Source organism: Gavialis gangeticus, unplaced genomic scaffold (assembly GCF_001723915.1).
Source record: "Gavialis gangeticus isolate Ggan-Ray unplaced genomic scaffold, GavGan_comp1, whole genome shotgun sequence".
NCBI classification, from domain to species: Eukaryota; Metazoa; Chordata; order Crocodylia; family Gavialidae; genus Gavialis; species Gavialis gangeticus.
In genome coordinates this window covers 137,686,817-137,706,237 of record NW_017729025.1, presented here as the reverse complement: position 1 = coordinate 137,706,237, position 19,421 = coordinate 137,686,817, and the positions used below count along the sequence as shown (strand labels likewise).

Sequence of the window (19,421 nt, the reverse complement as noted above, 5' to 3'; positions counted from 1 at the left end):
CGGTGCCTGTGGGTGTTGCTACCCCCCGCATCCCCCACCGTTGACAGTGCTGGCGGTGTCTGTGGGAGCTCCCAGCTTACCACTGCCACACTCCTGCTGGCACAGTCCCGCCGCCGCCAGCACAGCCGTGCCCCTCCAGCCACCCGGGGCACTTGCCATTCCTGCAAGAACCTCGTGATGCTGCTTTGAAAATTACTTTTCCTCATCAACCTTTTACTTTAAATTGCTCGCTCCTGTCCATTAGGTGTAAAATCTCCTCCCCCCACCCCGCCCTCAGGTCAAAATTATTACAGCCCTTCCAGTTTGGCAGGTCAGAGTCCTTATACTGATTTTACAGACAGGCAAAATAAAAGGGAAAAGTTTTGGATAATTTTATAAAGCTTGTTGAGGCATTAGAACTGGAACGAGAATTAGACTGCAGGAAGTCTTTCAGCTGTGTACGTGGTTCACAGGACCATGTCGGCTCCACGCATCTTGGGGCTGCAGACTATGCTCACTGCTTAGGAAAGGAATCAGTGTAGGAAGAAAGCTTACAGACTCTTATAGCTCTCTCTCCATCTTCCCTACCCCTCTCCCCCGCCACCCCTCTCCTAACCATCTGTTGCATTCTGGTTGGTACTGCTACTCAAATCTGTGAGTTGGCCCAGCATTCTTCAAAAATCAAGAGACTTGCAGCCATACATTTTGTGGAGTGTGAAGACCAGCTTCGAAGGGTGAGAGCAACCCACATTTTTTTTTTTAGAAATAATGAATGGCAAACTTTTAGCCCTGGCAGTAAGTTTATTGCCTAGGGCTATGGTTTGACTTCTGATGATGCTAATGCCAAAAGGCACCTTTACTACAGCTCTGGGAGCAACAGGAAATATCTGAGTAAGGGGAAGCTGATCTCATAGTTTCTGAATATCTAAAAACTGCCTGGCCATAGTACAACTACCTTTTAAGATACAAGCTGCCAACTTGGTTTTTGTAATCCAAATCCAGCTTTATGAGTATAGCATCACTTAATGTTGGGACCATGAGAAATTCTGAAGGGATGGGAATAAATGTTGTTGCTGCTCTGAAGCCATCTGGACTGTTCAGTGTAAGCCATTATTTCTGATGAGTGCTCTATGAGCCACACTGGCCTGATCTCAGCGCCTTGCAACAACTTAGTCACCAAGTAGGCGGGAGAATGAGACTCCCCTTCTGGACAGGGCTCATTTTCAAAGGTGACGGAAATGAAATTTGCTTAATGAAGCAAATTAAAAAGAAAAACAACCCCGGATGTGCTGGAACTGGGGCATCTGCTTCACCACTGTAATATGCCACGTACATTTGCAAACCTGAGTCTTGTTGTGGATTGGAATCTTTCCATTCTAGGGCAAGCATCACAGACAGTTGAAAACATAGGAATGCTGTACTGTAGTAGGAAACATGGGAAGCACTGTTTTCTGCTACCTATATTTATATTGTATAAGATAAATGGAGATTTCCTGCTTAATATGCGACGAGTTTCAACTACAATCCCAGGGTAATGAAAACTGAGTAAGGGCTTGATCCCTAGGCTCTGGATCAGGCACCTATAAGCTAGATTATTGTGATCAGGTAAGTTTAATTGAGTGTGCTCTTTGGGGGGAGGGAGGGAAAGAAGGGGATGGTGATCTCTGCAAAGCTAACACAGCGAATGCTTGATCACAGGGAGGCCTGAGGTCTGTGCTTCTGTACACAGAAGATTTAATTATTGTCTGTCTGAGGGATAATGTTTAAAAGACCCAAGGATTAGGCTATTGGATAGAGAAAAGGTGATGTCAAAAAGATGGAGCTGTATCTGTGGAAACAAGAATAAATAAAAGAGGATCTGTGCCCTAGCAGGAGCCACATAAACGTGCAAGCAGGAGAAGCTGTTTACAGAATGGATTTTAAGCAGCTTAGCATCATCACTTTTGTTTCTCACCTGAATACAGTTGAGCCAAACAGCCAGCTGAAAGCAGCTTCCTATTGTTTGCACACAGCATAAGACTAAAGGTTGGGAACAGTCCCCTCCTCCTGAAAAGACAGTGGTACGTTCCTTAGCTTGCGAGCTCCAACTAAAAATCAGTAGCTGTGCATTTAATTCTGGTCCTACCTTGCAAGGCTGTAGGTAGTATTCAGCATCCTTGCAATCAGTTTGTTTTCAGAGACGGGTGTTGTTGGTTTTTTGTTTTTCCTTTTTTTTAAAACACTCCTTTGGTCCATCCCCTTCATAAACCCTCGCAGAGAATCAGTGGCTGTGTGGAGAAGCAAATAATAAAAGTGCAGTGGCTGAATCCCAGAGAATGGATGGTGTCAGCAGCAACAGGACCATGTCCTACAGTAGATGGAGTTATGACAGGTATTGGGCATCATGTTTTTTACCTTGTTTCTTGCTTGTATTGGTATAAAAAAAAAAAAAAAAAAAAAGCAATTTGCAAACTGAGTCTGACACCCCTTCTACTTAGGAAAGCTTATACCTTATTGCCAGTGCCTTTTAAAAATCTCAGATTTAGGTTGTCTAGTTACCTAGGCATAGTTTCTGCTGTTAGTTTGACCTGCATATTTGATTGAAAATCTGAATCCGTATTTAATATATCTGTTTTGGCAGAATCTGGGTTCATCTCTACAATCTTAAGTATAATTAAACATTAAGTATAATTATCTTATTTAATTTGGGTATGTGAAAAACTTTTGTATATAAGCACTTTCTCAGACTTTTTCAGAATACAGTTTGACACTTGGTTAGGAATTCAGTGATCAATATGACAGTTACCCAGACAGGCCTGTAAAAGAAGGAATTATTTGCCTATCAGATAGATTTTGGGGTTGGTACCTGGGAACTGGATAAAATAAAGAGGCTAGTTGCTGTTAAGGTTTTGAATATTTTAGGTCATGGTAGAACAGTGGTATTTTCAGACAAGAGTTCTGAAAATGCTACATAATGTCAGTGCAACATAAAGCTGAGAAATGCTGGTTTAGGAGTCCCAATGAATCTGTTAATAGTCATGCTGTATTTTGTGTTGAGACAACTATTTGCATTTTCTTCCTCCTCCTCCGTAGAATGTGCAAGTGAAAATTATTGTGCCATTAGTATTTTTTTTTATGTGGATGTACAGTAACTTGCACAGACAGAATTGGACATGATTCATGGTTGTGACTTGATTATTAAAGCCCCAAACTTCTCATAAAAACATTTTTATTATGTAAACTGTACACCTGAGACTGGCTTTATGTGCTAATAATGCTGTTTCTAAATCACTTTAGAAAGTCAGAGTCACAAAAACAAATCCTAAGATGTTTAAGAACTGAAAAGCAGTATATTAAATGCCACCCACATTCCCAGTGTGTCTGGGTAGGGTTATAAGGCTTTTTATACAGATAGTGCTTTCCTATAACTTAGCATCTAGAATGCAAACACATTAGTAGAAAATGTGCAAAATGCATATACATTGTACAAGAGGAATCAGGTAGGAATACGTGCGCATTTATACACATTCATGCACAGGCAAGGATAATGAAATAAACCAGCTGTATCTGTATGTATAATACTGTTCCCCTATAAAAGATAGGGGATGTTCACCGTTTTCCCTGTACTATGTATACTAAGTAACAGCATCACAACAGCGATGTACTTGCTTCTGTTCCATATCTGTCAAGTTTGTAGCAGTTGTGAAACCTTAATCTGATAGTAAATGTAATATAAATTTCAAAGGCATTAGTCTGGAACATGTCTTCCTTGTAACAGCATTTGATTTAACTATGTTTACTGCTTTAAAACCATTTCTCCAGTCCACTGTCACAGTAATGCAGACTGAAAAGTCTTTACTGCTATTTATTAGCATTGTATTCAGTATGTATACTGCATATTTTTCTGTCTGGTTTCTTTGCTTTTTGTTTGGCATTTTGGAGAGAGATGCAATATTCTGATATCTCATTTACCTTCAAGGTGCACAGATTTCTGAGTCTGATTTTAATACCTATATTTTTAAACAAACCCAAGGTATGTGAACCATTGCCTGTATAATTTATTCTCTTCCAGTTGCTTATGCTGGAAGGCTAAGGAATGAATTGCTGCTTTTTCAATAGCCTCCCCATGTTGAAAAATGGTGCAGAGTTCTTCTTGTACATCAAAACTGTCCTCCCACATCCATCTTATGCCCAGAACAATTATGACAAGGAGTCCTTTAGTATCTGAAACCTCATTGTGCTGTTGTTTCTATTAGAGGCACTGAACGTGATCCATCTTCAAGAGATCATACCAAGCATAAAGTCAGGAGGAGAGAGCTTGCTGTTAGTTAGAATAAATGCTCCTCAGGAAAAAAAAACGGCAGGTTGTAGTCATCTCAACATAGAATACACCCAGAATAGCCTGTGTTCCTATGGGTACTTTAGCTTTTCTGTGTGTTACCTAATATACCATCAGGCATGGAGTTAAAAAGGAATTGCTCACCATAGGTCTGTGCTGTTTTCTTCTAATTTTATCAAACACGCATAGAGTCTGCTCCAGTGGTGCTTTTCCTATAGACTTTCCGCCCTGTTTTAATATTATGTGTATAGCTGTGTACCTCCTGGAATTTCAAATCTACGTAAAAGACAGAAGGAGTGCAAGTCTGTCTGTAGTACCAACTGCAAGCATTAAAATAACAGAACAATGGCATAAAATAGCGTGACTCAGGAGACAACACACTTAAGGTATTGTTCAGTTTCCCTTCCGAAGTCATAGAGTAGATTTGATTTTTGTTTTCAAACTCTATTCTGTAGCCATCAGGACAAGAAATATATTTTTGGTTGTTTTTTTTTTTTATTAAAGAGTGATTAATTGCCTCTTCCAACAGGTGGGGCAGTAAGAAATATATTAAATTTATTGTAGGACTATAGAAAATGTCCTAGGAGTTAGACGCACTTCTGTAGAGGGGTAAAAGCACTACAAATTCTGCTTTGGGAGATAATGAGACCTTGGATGAGTCATATCGCCTCTCCACCTCAGTTTTCCTATCTGTAAAATGGGGACTACCATACTCATTTGTGAATGGTTTAGTATAGGGCTTTTCAGTCAAGGGAGATAGAAACCCTCAGAGAACAGCCATCACTACTATCCCCAGGTTTGACATTAAGGAAGAATAGTTTATCTATCCCTATGTATGTATAAACATACACAATCAGTGGCTGACTCAGAAATCTATCAGTCCCAGGGAACATGCACACAAGGGCATATGCATCAGACTTTACGTGACTGGCTCCAAGTCTTCACCACTTTTGTAAGAAACATTTTGTGGTAATAAGATGTATGGAGCATCATGGTTGAATAGTATGAGCAGTATCAAGCTATTCAAGTTCTCTTCTCAACAGTGGCACTGAATCCTGTAACCTTGCTTTCTCGATCTGTATAATGGGAATAATACTTTCGTTCCCACAAATGTGCCAGGAGGGTTAGCTAATTACTTACGAAACTTGGTGGAAGCTAACTGTACTTTTGACACTCCCCATTCTGGTTACGCTGGCATTCACTTTTTCACTGAAAAAATAACTTACAGTTTTTTTTCATTAGCAAGACTAGAGTGCTTGTGGGAGGGGAGGGGAGAAGAATGGTCTTCGGATGTGTCCATATGACCAACTAGCTACCTTACATAAAAAGTTTCCTTCCTATGCCTGCTTAGACAGGGAGTTTCTTTCTGTGCATGTAACTTTTTTTTTTTGAGTAGATCCTATGCATTACACAATGGCTTTCGGATAAAGGATTCCTGAGTGAGTTAGCAGACATGCATGTTCTATACTGGAGCTTCAACAAAGGTAAAAGATGGATACAGACCTAGGTTAAAGCCTTTGAGAAGGGAGCTTTCCAGTGGCTGTGTAGGGGTATATAAACTTTTCTTCCTTAATGTCAACCAAATACAGAGTTTGGGACTGGAACAGAAGACCCCAGTTCTGCCACTGACTTGCTGCCTGAGCCACTCAGTTACCATATTTACTCAACTATAAGACGAGGTGTCCCCCCACCCTGGCAATCAGCATGGCGGGGGGGGAAGCCCCTTGTCTTATATGTGCATACAAAGTGGTGGAGGAAAGAGGCATCTGCTGCGGCCCTGCCTCTGTCCCTAAGCCTGGGTTGGGGCCACAGCATCCTCCTGCCCCTACCCCTGCCCCTGCTTCCTCTCTAGCTTCTGCCCTTCCCCCTTGCTTCTCCCCCTTATTGTCGGGCACAGCTCATGTGCTGTGCTCTAGGACTGAGCAGCATCTGACATTAAGAGGTGGGAAAGGGGCAGAGACTGGGGGGAGCAGGGGAGGGAGGGGCAGAGGCTGTGGTGAGCTGGGGATGGGGGTGCAGGTGACTGGGGGGCAGGAAGGTTGCATGGGGGAAGAAGTAGGTGGGGCAGAGGGCAAGGGGGCCATCTACTTTCTCTCCCAGCCACTGCTTTCTCTGCTGTTGCAGTTGGGGATGGGAGGGTTCAAGACAAGCCTCCAATACTTAGATTCTGTACCTGGAAAATTCTAACAAATTTATAAATTTTCCATATATGGAATCTAATTATTGTTGTAAGCGGACACTCATGTCTTGAAAAGTATCTTAACAAAATGCTGCCGTATAGACCTCACTCATGGAACACCTCAGGTTTTTACGGGGAGGTGAGGGGATTTACAATTTTTAGTTACGCTTTTCAAAATTTGTCCATGGAACTCCAATATGCTCTTTTCTCTTAGATGTCTTACCCACTTGGAGGAATTTCTCTAACCTATCCTGCCCATTCCTGTATGTACCTTGTGGATTTGATGGGGTAATTCATGGCTCAGGGGGAATATCATGTAAGCGAATGCAGAGCAAAACCTACTGTAAATCCATTTCCTGTGCTTACTGATAATACTCAGTCCCTCTACCAGAAAGGTAAAGGTTTGCACTTGTGTATGTGTATGTATATTCAGAAGCACATCCAATCAAATGAAAGTTGCATGCAGTTATAAAGCAGAACTCTTTGTAATGTGAGAGGTTATTTTAAACAAAAATTGTCTCCATTTCCAGAAATCTGGGGAAATTAATCATTATTTGAGAGAGGAGTAAACATGCACACAGAGAATTTCATGGACTAATTTAATCACTATTTTTACTCCATTACTGTTCACTAGGAGTAGGGACCTACCTAAGTTGCGGTGAGACAAAGGGCTTTTTGTGGCCTGCTCACTGCTCTCGGAGCCAATTTCACAGGTATGTCACAGCAGCCCCACCCCTCACCACTGATTGGCAGAAGGGTCCTGGCAACTCTGCCCCTTGCCACTGATTGGCAGCAGGCCCTTTCAGTCTACATCACTACCATTTTTTTTTTTGCTCAGTAATTGGCAGAGGGTGCCTTCACTCATTCTACAACACTACCACTTTTTTTTGGTTGATTTTTCAGGAAATCCTGGCTGATGCTGGATTTCCCAGTGATTGCAAACATCACTGTTTTTTGTGGTTTCCACAAAATCTGTGAAACTGCAATTTAGTTAGGTCCCTAACTATGAGTTGTACATCATCACCCCAGTTCCCAAAGGCGCATCTATCCTACTCCAGAATCACAGATCCAGGAACAACCCTGTCCATGACCAAAGCCAATCCTATCCCATGCCCTGCTTTTAGTTTTCTAAGCATTAATTTTATGAGCATGCTTTTGGTCAGATCAGTCTTTGGTTGCAAACAATTTTGTCTAGCCTTCTCCCTGCCAATGAATCGGGGATTAGCTTTCTAACACGGGATCAGATCTTGCCACAATGACTGAAGCTACTGGAATACTTAAAGAATTAGGGTGGCCTGGTTAATAGTTGATTTAATCAAGATGATACAAACCTCAATATAGAAACACTTATATAGGTTTAAACTCTGTTCTTGCTAATGTAAATTAAAAATCAATATAAGCAAGCATTAAACTACTTCTCTGTAGGTATATAGCTGGGGTTTACACATCGCCTTGAGTCAGTTGTGAAAAAGATTTAGTTACAGCTGATTTTTCCAAGTAAGAGCAGCTGAAATGGGAGCCATGTTGTATTTTGAAAGGTTTCTCTCCTTATTGACACAATACAGGGTTAATGTTCAATGATTAATTAAATTACAGAATCATAGAAAAGTAAAGCTGGAAGGGACCTCAGGAGTTCATCTAGTCCAGCTCTGTGCTAAAAGCAAGACCATCCCTGACCATACTATCCCATCGGTCTAACCTGATTCTGAAATTTTCCAAGAATAGAGATTCTGCCACCTCTCCAGGCAATCTGTGCCAGTCGTTAACCACCCTCATAGGCTGGAGATTGGGAATAACCTTTTAAATTTCCCTTGCTGCAGTTTGAGACCATTGTTCCTGGTCCTGTTTCTTACAGCCACAGAGAATAATCTTATCTCCATCCTTTTTAAACTACCCTTCAAGTATTTGAAGTCTGTTATCAAAGCCCCCTGCAATCTGCTTCTCTTCAGATTAAATAATCCCACTTCTTTCTGTTTTTCCATGTAAATCATGTTTCCTAGACCTCTAATCATTTTTGTAGCTCTTCTCTGGACTGTTTCTAATCTGACAATGTCTTTCCTGAAGTGTAAGCTCCAAACTGGACACAGTACTCCAAGTAAGGCCTCTCAGCGCTGAATAGAATGGAAAAGTTGCTTTCCTTGATTTTATGTGTATTTCTGCAGGCATTTATTTAACTCTTTTATTGCAAGAGCTCACCAGCCCTTTAACAACCTCTGCCCTAACAATGCTTTTACTTATTGATTTAGAGTTAACGCTGAAACACGTATCAAGGCTCCAGGCACACCGGTACGTTATTAAGAACAGTGAAATCCCAGCAGCACTGAAGTATTCTCAGCATGATCTGAGCCAGCCATCTACTGAAACTTCCTCCTATCCCCTTTACTGTTACTGGAAGAAGGTCTCTACATTTGGCTAGTTTGTGGCTGAAAGAAGAAGAAACTCCAGAATCTTAGATTATTTTAATAGAGGGGGACTGGTTCAGGTATCGTAGTTGCAGCAGTATGGTACAGGGTGACAGGACCTCCTCCAGGAAGACAGGTGTCATACCACTTAGGTCTTATAGTTCAAGTGAAAACAATATTGTACTGTAGTGTTAGGAAAGGGGGAGGGGGAAGAAATATAAACCTTAGAAAAATCCAAATAGTGTTTTACTGCCATACTTTAGGGGCAGAATACTAGATGGTTAGCTTGTCCTACCATTCCAGGAAGGACAAGCCTGTTTCAGGCTGTTTCTTCCCAGAACCGTTTACCAATAGGAACTGACAAGTGAAGCAAAACTATTCCCTTGACCAACACAGGCTATAGGTGCTCTGAGGCCTTTTGCTCCACCCCCCTGTCCAGGGTCATTCCCAGATGCCCATCTGCTTACTGCCCCCTCCACCAGTTTGAGCCAAACACCTATTCCCTTCCCACTACACCAGTCGCACATTTTTTTATGCCTCAAGGCTGTGGGATACATGTATGCACATGTCCCAGCTCTCCTTCAAGATTACTATCATGATAAGCATCTTTTCCTCAATCACAGTTTCCTGGTGCTTTGGACTAATTGCTTACACATATACTAAAGAGTGAGAAGGAGAGATATAGCTGCCAATTTACGATCTGCTTGATTTGAAGTTTGTGCATCATCTCCCTCAATACTCATTTCTTCTGGAGGTGTGGCCTTTTCCTACTCCTCCAGGTATGTGTTGTCCAAGTCAGAGGTTCCTAGGTGGGACAAAGATCTCTGCTTTATTCATCCTAGCCACAGAAGCTTCCCTCCTATAGAGTCTGAAAGCAGTCTACAGGGTATCTCTAGGGACCATTGCCATGTTGGACCTATATGTTACCTCTACTGGTGTCTCAGTCTTTAAATTGAATTTTTTTCCTCCATATCCCTAGCTGGGAACAGAATACCTTTCCCGCCCTGCTCTCACTTTAGGAACTATGGTCAGACTATAAGGTTCTTTTCCACACATACCCCATTGACTATCCTGGGATGAGTATTAGTTTACTGGACCTTGCTTCAAAAGGGCATGTATTCAATACATTTCCCACCATCCCAGATCTAAAAGCCCCCTTAGAGCAGTCTCTTGTCAGTAGTGATCAGACACACATTAAATGTTGCTGGGGGCACAAACCCTCATTGGGAAATCCATGTTCCACTTGAGCTGATATAATGGGCCAGCTCTATAGATGGCTTCAGGTCTGACACACTAGAAACATTACTGGGATTTCCTAGCAGCTCTGAGGGTAACTTCCACGTTGCAAGAGTGAGTCAGGGTAGAAATCCTGATTATAATGCTACTCAGTTTCCTCTTGTATTGGGAGTTTCCACCAGCCTCTGCAAGTTAGGGTATCATCTCTTTCTGCCTTCCCGAGAGACACTCTCATCTGACACAAGCACCACTTAGCTCCATCAGCTTCTAAGTAGGCCTGCACTCTCCCTTTTGCCCCAGTCATGGAAAATGGCTGAGAGAGTGGAGGAAAAAGGTACCTTTGGGCTTCCACAGGTGAGATCTACAGGAATTATTCTAGGAATACCCAGGGTCCGTTGTCCCTTCCATGGAGCAGGTCTGAACACAAACAACAGTTTGGGTCTGCTTCTGTGCTGCCAGCAACCATCTCTCTTCCATCCCACTGCTTCTAGCTAAAGGGTAAGTGCACACACACACATGCAGGCATGCACGTGCGCATGTCTGGTAGTGAATCTGCTCCAGGACCTACTCCTGTCATTGTGTTTTCTGTGGCTTCTTTTGTTTCCCCTTCCACCATCGCCTTCAGTTTCACTTGGGAACTAGAGTGCAAGGAAAGGCTACCTGCCTGCATTTTGTAGTGCTGGGTGGTCTTCTGCTTTGATTCCCCAGCCAAGAAGGACTAAAGGCCAAATCCAAATCTCTTTTAGCCCTTTTCCTCAGGCCATGGCTTATTAATTCAAGCAAAAACAAAATCTACTCGCAAATAACATGAAACAAAGCTTTTCTCCTGGTCATTGCTGGCTGCTGGAGCCCAAAAGGTTTTCATTTTGGCTGGGTACAGACCATCAAAAAGCCCAAGGTGGAATTGATCTAAGTTATGCAGTTTTCTATAAGTGGCGTAATTTAGATAGGCAGCAAACAGTACACACACTTGCTCTTTTGGTGGGGGGAAGTAGGGAGGCAAATCTTAGACTGGGCTCTGCCATTTTAAACCAGTCTGTGTGCTGAACTTCCATTCTGTTATGGGTATAGACTGGCTTTTGATCACTTATATGGGTAAAAGTATAATGTCTGTACCTGGCCTTGGTGTACTCTTAACCTGCAGGAACCACCTTCCTCCAGATGTAGCCTCTCAGCTCACTGGAAGATCTCTTTCCAGCTGGACCTAACACTCCTGCGGGGCAGGTGGGCTGCAGGCCCTCTGGCACAGCATCTGAGGAAATAAGTTTTACCGCATGAAAGCTTGTGCTATATATATGAACATATACACATACTTTGTTTGGTCTATAAGGTGCAACTATACCCTGCCTTCTTCTTTAAGGGACAAGGAACTAAGGTATAGGAAGGAACTCAAAAAAATGTTTGGGAAGGGGTCTTATTTCTTTTATTTTATTGATTTGCAGATCCAGTTATTTGTTACAGTAACTTTTTTTTTGTGCAGCTAGCATTGTAATTCCACCAGGAATAGAATCAGAGAAAAGTAGAGCTGGAAGGGACCTCCAGAGCTCATCCAGTCTCAACTCCCCGCCAAAGGCAGGGTCATCTTTACCCAAGCCAACCTATTACTGAAGCTATGCAGTCAACATGGACACAGCCACAAGACAGAATACCTTAACAGGCCACAGGAAAAGCAGGGGACCATGGCAGTCAATGTCCTGCTGCTATGAGGGTTGCTAAAATAGGTTTGGTGTACATACAAATTTCAATGCATTCTTGAGATTGCCTTAACGTAGGGTGATATCTAACTAATAACACAGTAATTTAACAATTTCATCCCTCCTAAGTATTCAGAAAGAGTTCTCTGTCTCTGATTTCTTGGTGAGGACGATTCTTTTCCTAGCAAACTCCAGGCAGTTTCACCAGATTTATAGGTAATCCTCCCTCTCCTTCACGTACAACTTTGATGTGATAGATCAGCTTATCTAGTGTTAGTATTGTCCATGCGTGTTGGAACTTGTCAATTGATTAAAGAAGCTCTTCTACAGCCCTATTTTTGTGAGTTTATTTTTTTCAAAGACTAACAGGTTTATATGTCTGGTAGGTTAGCTTGAAATGTCTCAATTGCAAATACTCGTACTGTGGAGCAATGCTATTTTTTGTATGTTGAATCTCGTTAAACCATCTGACTATAGTTTCTCTAATAGTTGTCCAAATCCTGTAATATCAGTACATTCCCAATTCCTAAAGATCCCTAGAAGTTTACTTGTGTGTGTTACAGTTTTAGAGAGATGTGTATGGGCTTAGTTTTTGTCAGCATATTATCAAATGCTTCTGTCCATGATCTCTTACAAGGGGGCTTGTGTATCATTTTGGGTCTAGAAATTTGTATGTGAGGAAATATGTGGAGATTGGTGGTAGGATGATGAGTCTGTTCTTTCCCTAGTGTTTATTGAAGTTTTGGCCTGTCCAAGATGGCAAATTTCTCATTTAATCTACTGAATAACAGTGTTTGGCAGAATGAGTCCTGCAAAATGCTGACTATTAGCTTTTTTTGGTGTTCAAATAATTTTTTTAACATTGAATGTTCATCATCAAGAACTCTAATAGGGGTGGGGAGATGGTTCAAGGTAAGAGAGTCTGATACAATTTTATCTAGCCAGGAGACCTTATACTTTGATCAGCTATCTAAATCTGTTATTTTCTTAATAAAAGGACTAATTAATTTTATAGAGATCTTGATTTTTTTTACACATAAAGCTAGGCATTATAGTTTACCATTTTATACTTCTATTTATATTTTAGACCTTTGCAATTCAGGATGCAGGCCAACACCCAGAAGTTCAGATTTATGGGAGTTTGTTTAATAACCTGAAACTTTAGAAAGTGTTACTATTTTCTCTTGCAATTCAGGTAACGTGCAAAGAGATTTTATCACAAATGTTGTAACGTTATCTTCATGGCAGGCTACTTTGAATACCCTGTTTTCTATTTCTAATTCCATCTTTGTATCTGAAGGCAGGGTAGAGATGCCCAAGCTTTCATGAGCCTGAGCTTACTTCATCATCAAATGCTTCATCAGACTCATGAAAGTTTAGGCACCTGTGATTTAATTAGTTTATGCTTCTCTGCCCTACCTTCCACCTGACTTGAGACTAACACAGCTAACTACATCTGGTTTATTTCTGGTTGTCTCTAATAATGGCTCCATTCCTACAGCCAGAAGGGTAGGGATATCCTTGGCATGTATCCTTAAAAAGCAGGGGAAGTCTTTCAGCTATATGCCTGTCTAAAGCCATATGTCCAGTTTTGGAACATTTGGGAGTAAACTGAATGCTTCTAGGGTACTTTTTAGAAACTACTAATTCATTCTTTCAAAAGCGTTTTCAGCATCAAATTATAGAAATGTGGGGTTGCTTTGGTGGAATCAGCTAAAAAAATCAGGTCAGGAATTTTGTTAATGTTGTGTTAACTGTTTCCCTAAAACTCAATATATCTGATCGCTAATATAACAAAGCAGTAATTTTTTTCAGTCTGTTTGCTTAAAACTGGAGCATGTATCTTTCTAAGTTTAGAAAGAGATGTGTCCATGAGAAATATAATTGGCTAGGACTTTTCTAGGCTTCTCTACTACAATTTGTGCTTCTTCCTGGTATTAAGTGATTTGTTCTTCTTCACAAATTTAATTCAAGACCTCTATGAATTGTGCCTTGCATCCTGAGGAAAACCACAGGAACTTACCATTTTTAAGTCCTTTAATGACCACTATAATTTTGTTAGGTTTAATGTCCTCCTGTTAGAGCTTGTGGTTTAGGCAGGGAGCTGTACCTTTAGCAGGTGCTGGTATGAGCCACTTTCTGGGCGTGTTGACACAAGCTGGTACTGTGTGGTAGCAATGTGCTACTGCATAGTAGCATTGGTGGGTACTAACCGTGGTACGACACTATTGTGCAGTAGTAACAAGCTACTGTGCAGTAGCTCATTGCTACTGCACAGTAGCATCTGAAAAAAAACTGGGGATGCTACTGTACAGTAACAGCTGTGCAGTTTGCTGCTTATGTAGACGTGGCTACTGAGTTGAGCAAAAGCTTATGGTAAGGATTATTTGCAAGATAGAATTCAGATATTGAATTTGACCTGCCAGATATCTCAAGATTGAATACTTTTTGAATAGCACATAGTATCAGGACTAAAATGAATGAAGGAAATGCTGTGAAGAAAATAACAGAGTACTCAATAGCCCTTCTAGAGGTAAAACTCTGGAAATGTGAAGGTACCTCAAAATGGCATGAACAGCACTTTAGTTATGTATCTGCAAGCAAGGTGAGCCAGCAGAAAGGAAGGTCGTTAAAACGTATCTTTATATCTGACAATAGCTGCTTATGAAGCAATTGATGCTTTTAATAGTTTTCAGTTAATTCAAGCAGAGGAGGCTAGCTATGATGCTGGCAAATTTGAGGAGTACTGCACTCCACATAAAATGAAACCTGTGTAATGGCAATTTTCAGAGTCCAAAAAAAGGTGAAAATATAGCAGTGTTTCTGCCTGCTTTAAGAATTTTGGGACTTAACTTTCAATTTTGGGAGTTAACTCAGCCTCGTATAACTAAGAGACCATGACTTCAATACAACTTAAGAGACAATTGGAAGACTCAGAATTAATCCCTTTACAAAGCAATTAAAATTTTGCCTAGCAGTCATTCAGTACAGTTCATGAGGGTGGCAGATGCTATGGAAATGAAAGAAAAACTAAATTATTCTAACAAGAATGCTGACTAATTTTAAGTTGGGCATGGGGGAACACCAACAAATTCTATGTCAGAAATAGTGATATTAGCACTGAAAGAAAAGCCATTCACAGTAAGGTAAAGGGGAAAGCTCAGGCCATGTGGTAGTGAGGTTCTCTCCATCAGGCAAGTCTACTTTTTTGCATGCACTGTATTCATAAATTGGAATAGATATAATTTGAATAGCAGCAGGGAAGAGCACCAGTTACTGGCTTGAAAACATGTCTCATCAAGAGGAAGTACTCATTGGAAGGCCTGGGGATGAAAACAGCAGAGGCAAAGTGGCCTTCTGATAGTGGGAAGCTTTAATAGAGTTGAAAGGCCCAGCCATCCTACAACTCGTGCATCTAGGAAAATTTCCCTCCCCTTGAGGAAGGGGCTTAAAAATTAGATGGATTAGTTTGTTCCTGTGAAAACCACAGAACAAGTAAAAGAGCAGATAGAGTGGGTATATATACTTGTGATATGGGAAGGAAAGAGAGAGAACTCTCCACTTATGTTTAGACCTGAAATAACAGACTATGTAAAAAGCGAACATTTTTCATTACCTACAAGAGGAAAAATTCTAAGAGGGAATGGTAATGCCAATTATTTTACATGCTTAGTGCATCAACAGGCTTCTAGCCTGTGACCTTAGGAAAACAGCACATATTTTGTGCACATTCAACCCTGCCTTTGGAGAGACACTGTTTTCTAAGACTGCCATTTACATAGCAGCTGACACCCAGTGTGTTTCAGAGGAGATTGGAACAATATTTTTTATCATGTAGGAGGCACTAGATGACATTTTGATCTGGGGGGAAGTGAAAGAGCATGAACAGATGCTTTGATTGACTTTGGAAAGACCCAGAGCGCCAATGCTAAAGCCAAACAAACAAAAAGTAAATTGAATGTGTAACAGAACAGCAAAAAAAATTAGCTTCAGAGAAAAATTAGCATAGCAGGAAGTACTAGCAAAAAGGGATCCACTAACATGATTGCTCCAACAGACAAAGATGGTTTATAGATTCCTTGAAATAAAGAACAATGTAGAGACATTTATGCTGTAGCTACTCAAGTCAACAAGCTGAGAGATCTGTTGTGCAAAAATGCTCAATTGCCATAGGGATGCAAACAAAAATAAAGAGTCTGAGAGAGTGAAAGAGTTAGAGACCCCAGACCTGAGGTGCAAGACTAAGTTGTTAATGAATATCTCCAAGAGGTATCTACTTTACTTCTGTAATAGTGTAGTCAGAACCAGACATGGGTTATTTATGTGTTGTAATTGCTAACCAAGCTGAATGTTAATATGCTCAAAAGGAGAAGGAATCACAACTCGTCGTGTTGGCCTAATCTTTTATTAGACCAACCAGGTGTTTGCAAAAAAAATTCTTTATTTGCAGGCTTTTGGGCACACACTCTTCTTCAGGCATAGAAGAATGCAAAGATTGCAAAATTTCTCCTAGATGGAGATGAAAATTCATATTTCACAGGAGACCTGAAGGCATTGCGTAAGCTCTCCTGGTTGGAAAAGTTCATTTTGTGCCAATTAGGTTCAGATAAAAGTTAGAGCAGTTTATTTATCTCAAAGTTGTCTGATGGCAAGCAGGATGTTGAATTATGTTTCCTTCTGGTTATGATGATTGTGAAGAGGAAGAACGCCTCTCAAGAGACCCTGGCAGGGAAGGGAAGAGACTTACCTGCCTCACCGGAGCCAGCAGCAAGGACAGGCACACAGCCGCCACAGAAGCCCTGCTTTATTAGTTACTGCTCCTTCCAGATCAGTCCTCCCCATGGCTGGGTCGGCATTTCCAGCCTGCTGCTGAATCCAAAAGGGTGAGAGCACAGATGGGGAAAGGGAGCACACTGCCGGGAGCGGGGATACACCAGAGCCAAAACCCCGGGAGATGGGGAGAGGGCTAATCCTCAGCCTGGGAGTTCAGAGGAGCTCCAATAATCAGAGATGCCACTGCTAAACTGGCCACAGCCAGAGCTGAGGGAAGAGTCCAGAAGTAAGTCACTCTGCAAAGGCGGAATATGGACAAAGAGCTAGTGGCACATGGAGAGCAAGTTTTTGTTTCAGTTCTAATTTATTTTTGTTTTGAGACTGTGAGAATCTTGGTAGGCCGAGTCCCACTCATTCTAGAAAGGTGGAGAAAGCCCTGGGACAGAGGGTGCTGGTGGAGAGAGCTGAGTACATGATGCCATGGTGGGGCCAAGTCCACGTGAGCTGGTGGGAGGACTTGCCCCACTGGCGAGGCTTGACCAGTTCAGCAGGAACACTGAGAACCGATGCTGATGCATGTAAGGTTGACATGAATGCTCAAGCTTGTAGGCAAAATCGACCAAAGACTTTTCTGTATTTTCCTTTAGTTCCATTTATCCAATAGGGCCAGGCCTTGAAGGAATAGCCCACAGCCCTCAGGAGGGACTTACCCTGTTGGTGAAGGCCAAAGTCAGTGGCCTTCATGGTTGAAGGACTTACCTGAGTTCTAGTTTCCTTGTTTTGTGTCGTTCTTTTTCTTTTTCATCTACCAAGCTCCAGCATAGTGACCTGCGGGCCCAGCTTAGCTGCCATATCCTGGAATTGTGCCCAGGAAGACCACAAGCTTTAAGGGACCAAAAAGGAGAACACGCATTGAGAGTCAGTGAACCTCATTGATACCTTAACAGTGGTCTTGGACGAGGTGTAAAGGGAGGTAGGAGCTCCAAGGAAGAAGCAACCAATGCATTCAGGGTGAACACACAGCAGATAAATCACCTTCCAACTGATGGACATTCAACATCAAGACATGGCAGGTGAGAATCAGGTAACCTTTGCTGCCTGTTCCACTTGGGGTGAGTCCATTTTCTCATGGCACAGTCTCAATGGGAACAGAGCTGCCGGGGCCTCAGCCTTATCCTGTGTTGTGGCAACAATGATTCATCTTTCACAGGAGGATGGGATGATGGAATACTCTCCAGGGCAAAGAATTTCTCTTGTATTGAGGCAGTTTTGTGCTTTATGAGCATGCAAATTTTAGCTCAAAAAAAAGGGCAGGAGGAAGGGTGTCAGCTTTCAAGTTTCCAGGTGTTGAATTTCCTGTAAAATTATGAAACTTTCATTTAAAAAATGGCTAAATTTGATATCTTCCATGTTTCAGGGATACAGGTTTTAGCTGTCTTGGTCTACAAGAAAAAGGAATCAGTGTGGTAGAAGTGATATCTTCATTAGACCAACTAGATATTTGCAAAAAAATTCAACACCTGAAAACTGGAAAGCTGACACCCTTGGACCTGCCTTTGTTTTTGAGCTAAAATGTCCATGTTCACAGAGCACAAACCTGCCTCAACACAAGAGAAATTCCTTGCCCAGGAGAGAATTCCATCACCCCATTCTCCTGTGATATATAAATTATCATAACCAGAAGGAAATATAATTCAACATCCTGCTTGCCATTGGACAACTTGGAGGTAAGTAAACTGCTGTAACTTTTATCTGAGCCTAATTGGCACAAAATGAACTTTTTCCAACCACAAGGTCTTACAATACCTTCAGGTTTCCTGTGAAATATGAATGCTCATTGCCAGTCCATCTAGGAAAAAAAATTAAAATCTTTGCATTCTCCTATGCTTGAGGAAGCATGTGTGCGCTTGACAGCTTGCAAATAAAGATTTTTTTTTTGCAAATATCTAGTTGATCTAATAAAAGATATCACCTCTACCATGAGTTCTGATTCCTTTTGCCTGTCGACCAATATGGCCAGAACCTGTGTTGCTGACAAATGGAGAAGGAGGTTTGGTCTTAGTCCAGGAAACATAAAAATGTTATTTTTTTTACTCACGGGGCACCTGGGTTATCTGAAACCTGAGTGTAAGCTACCTACTATCCAAGAGGAACTTTGTCTCCACCTTTGTCTCTGCAACTGCCAAAAAAAAGAATATAGAGATTATATTTTCAACTACAAGTATATGATTTGAAATTGAGTACAAACGTGAGAAGTTTGTTGGTTACAGACAAGGCTTTATAGAGCATTTGGCAAAAGTGCAGAGAGATTTTTGTATGCATTGATTTGGGGTGGAAAGAACAGGAGCAAAATGTTATATTGAGTTTGGGAGCTACTTCTGAGGAAGGTAGTATGAAGAGAATAATTAAGACTATTGGTACTGGATGGCTTGGATAGCATATGTCAAGTCTTACTATCAAATTGAAGAGAAGTTCACCATTTTAGATGAGATTTTGTTTAAAGGCACCAGGATAGTGGTGCCAAAGGTGTTATGGAAAAACATAGTAAAAAAGGATTATTCATTAATGTTATTAAGGGATTGAAGAATCTAAAAGGGTAAAATGTTGTATAGTGACCTCAGTTGGACATTAAGGAAGTTTAGACTCATTACTTCTGGCCGTATGTAGACGAAATAAAGGCCAGGTTAAGTGAAGGCATAGATTTGTTCACATTGACTACAAGAAACTAGATCAGGGGCCTGCAATAGGCCCTGGGCCAAAGCAACCCAGCCCCAGTCCAACGCAGGTCGGGTGGCTTTTGTGACGCACATCAGCAGCAAGGAGGCTTTCTCTGTGCCCTC

General features: G+C 41.4%; 1 protein-coding gene across 3 annotated transcripts in view; it reads left to right on the top strand.

Annotated features, from left to right (window-relative positions):
• Nucleotides 1-2,049: 2,049 nt before the first annotated feature.
• Nucleotides 2,050-19,421, top strand: part of TUB (tubby bipartite transcription factor) — a 371,865-nt gene continuing 354,493 nt past the window's right edge. The window contains exon 1 of one of the 3 annotated variants that reach the window (XM_019519628.1): nucleotides 2,050-2,350. In XM_019519628.1, the coding sequence (XP_019375173.1) occupies nucleotides 2,295-2,350 (56 nt within the window). In that variant the 5' untranslated portion in view covers nucleotides 2,050-2,294. The remainder of the gene's footprint in view (nucleotides 2,351-19,421) is intronic. The other 2 variants (XM_019519625.1, XM_019519627.1) reach the window with 2 other exon arrangements.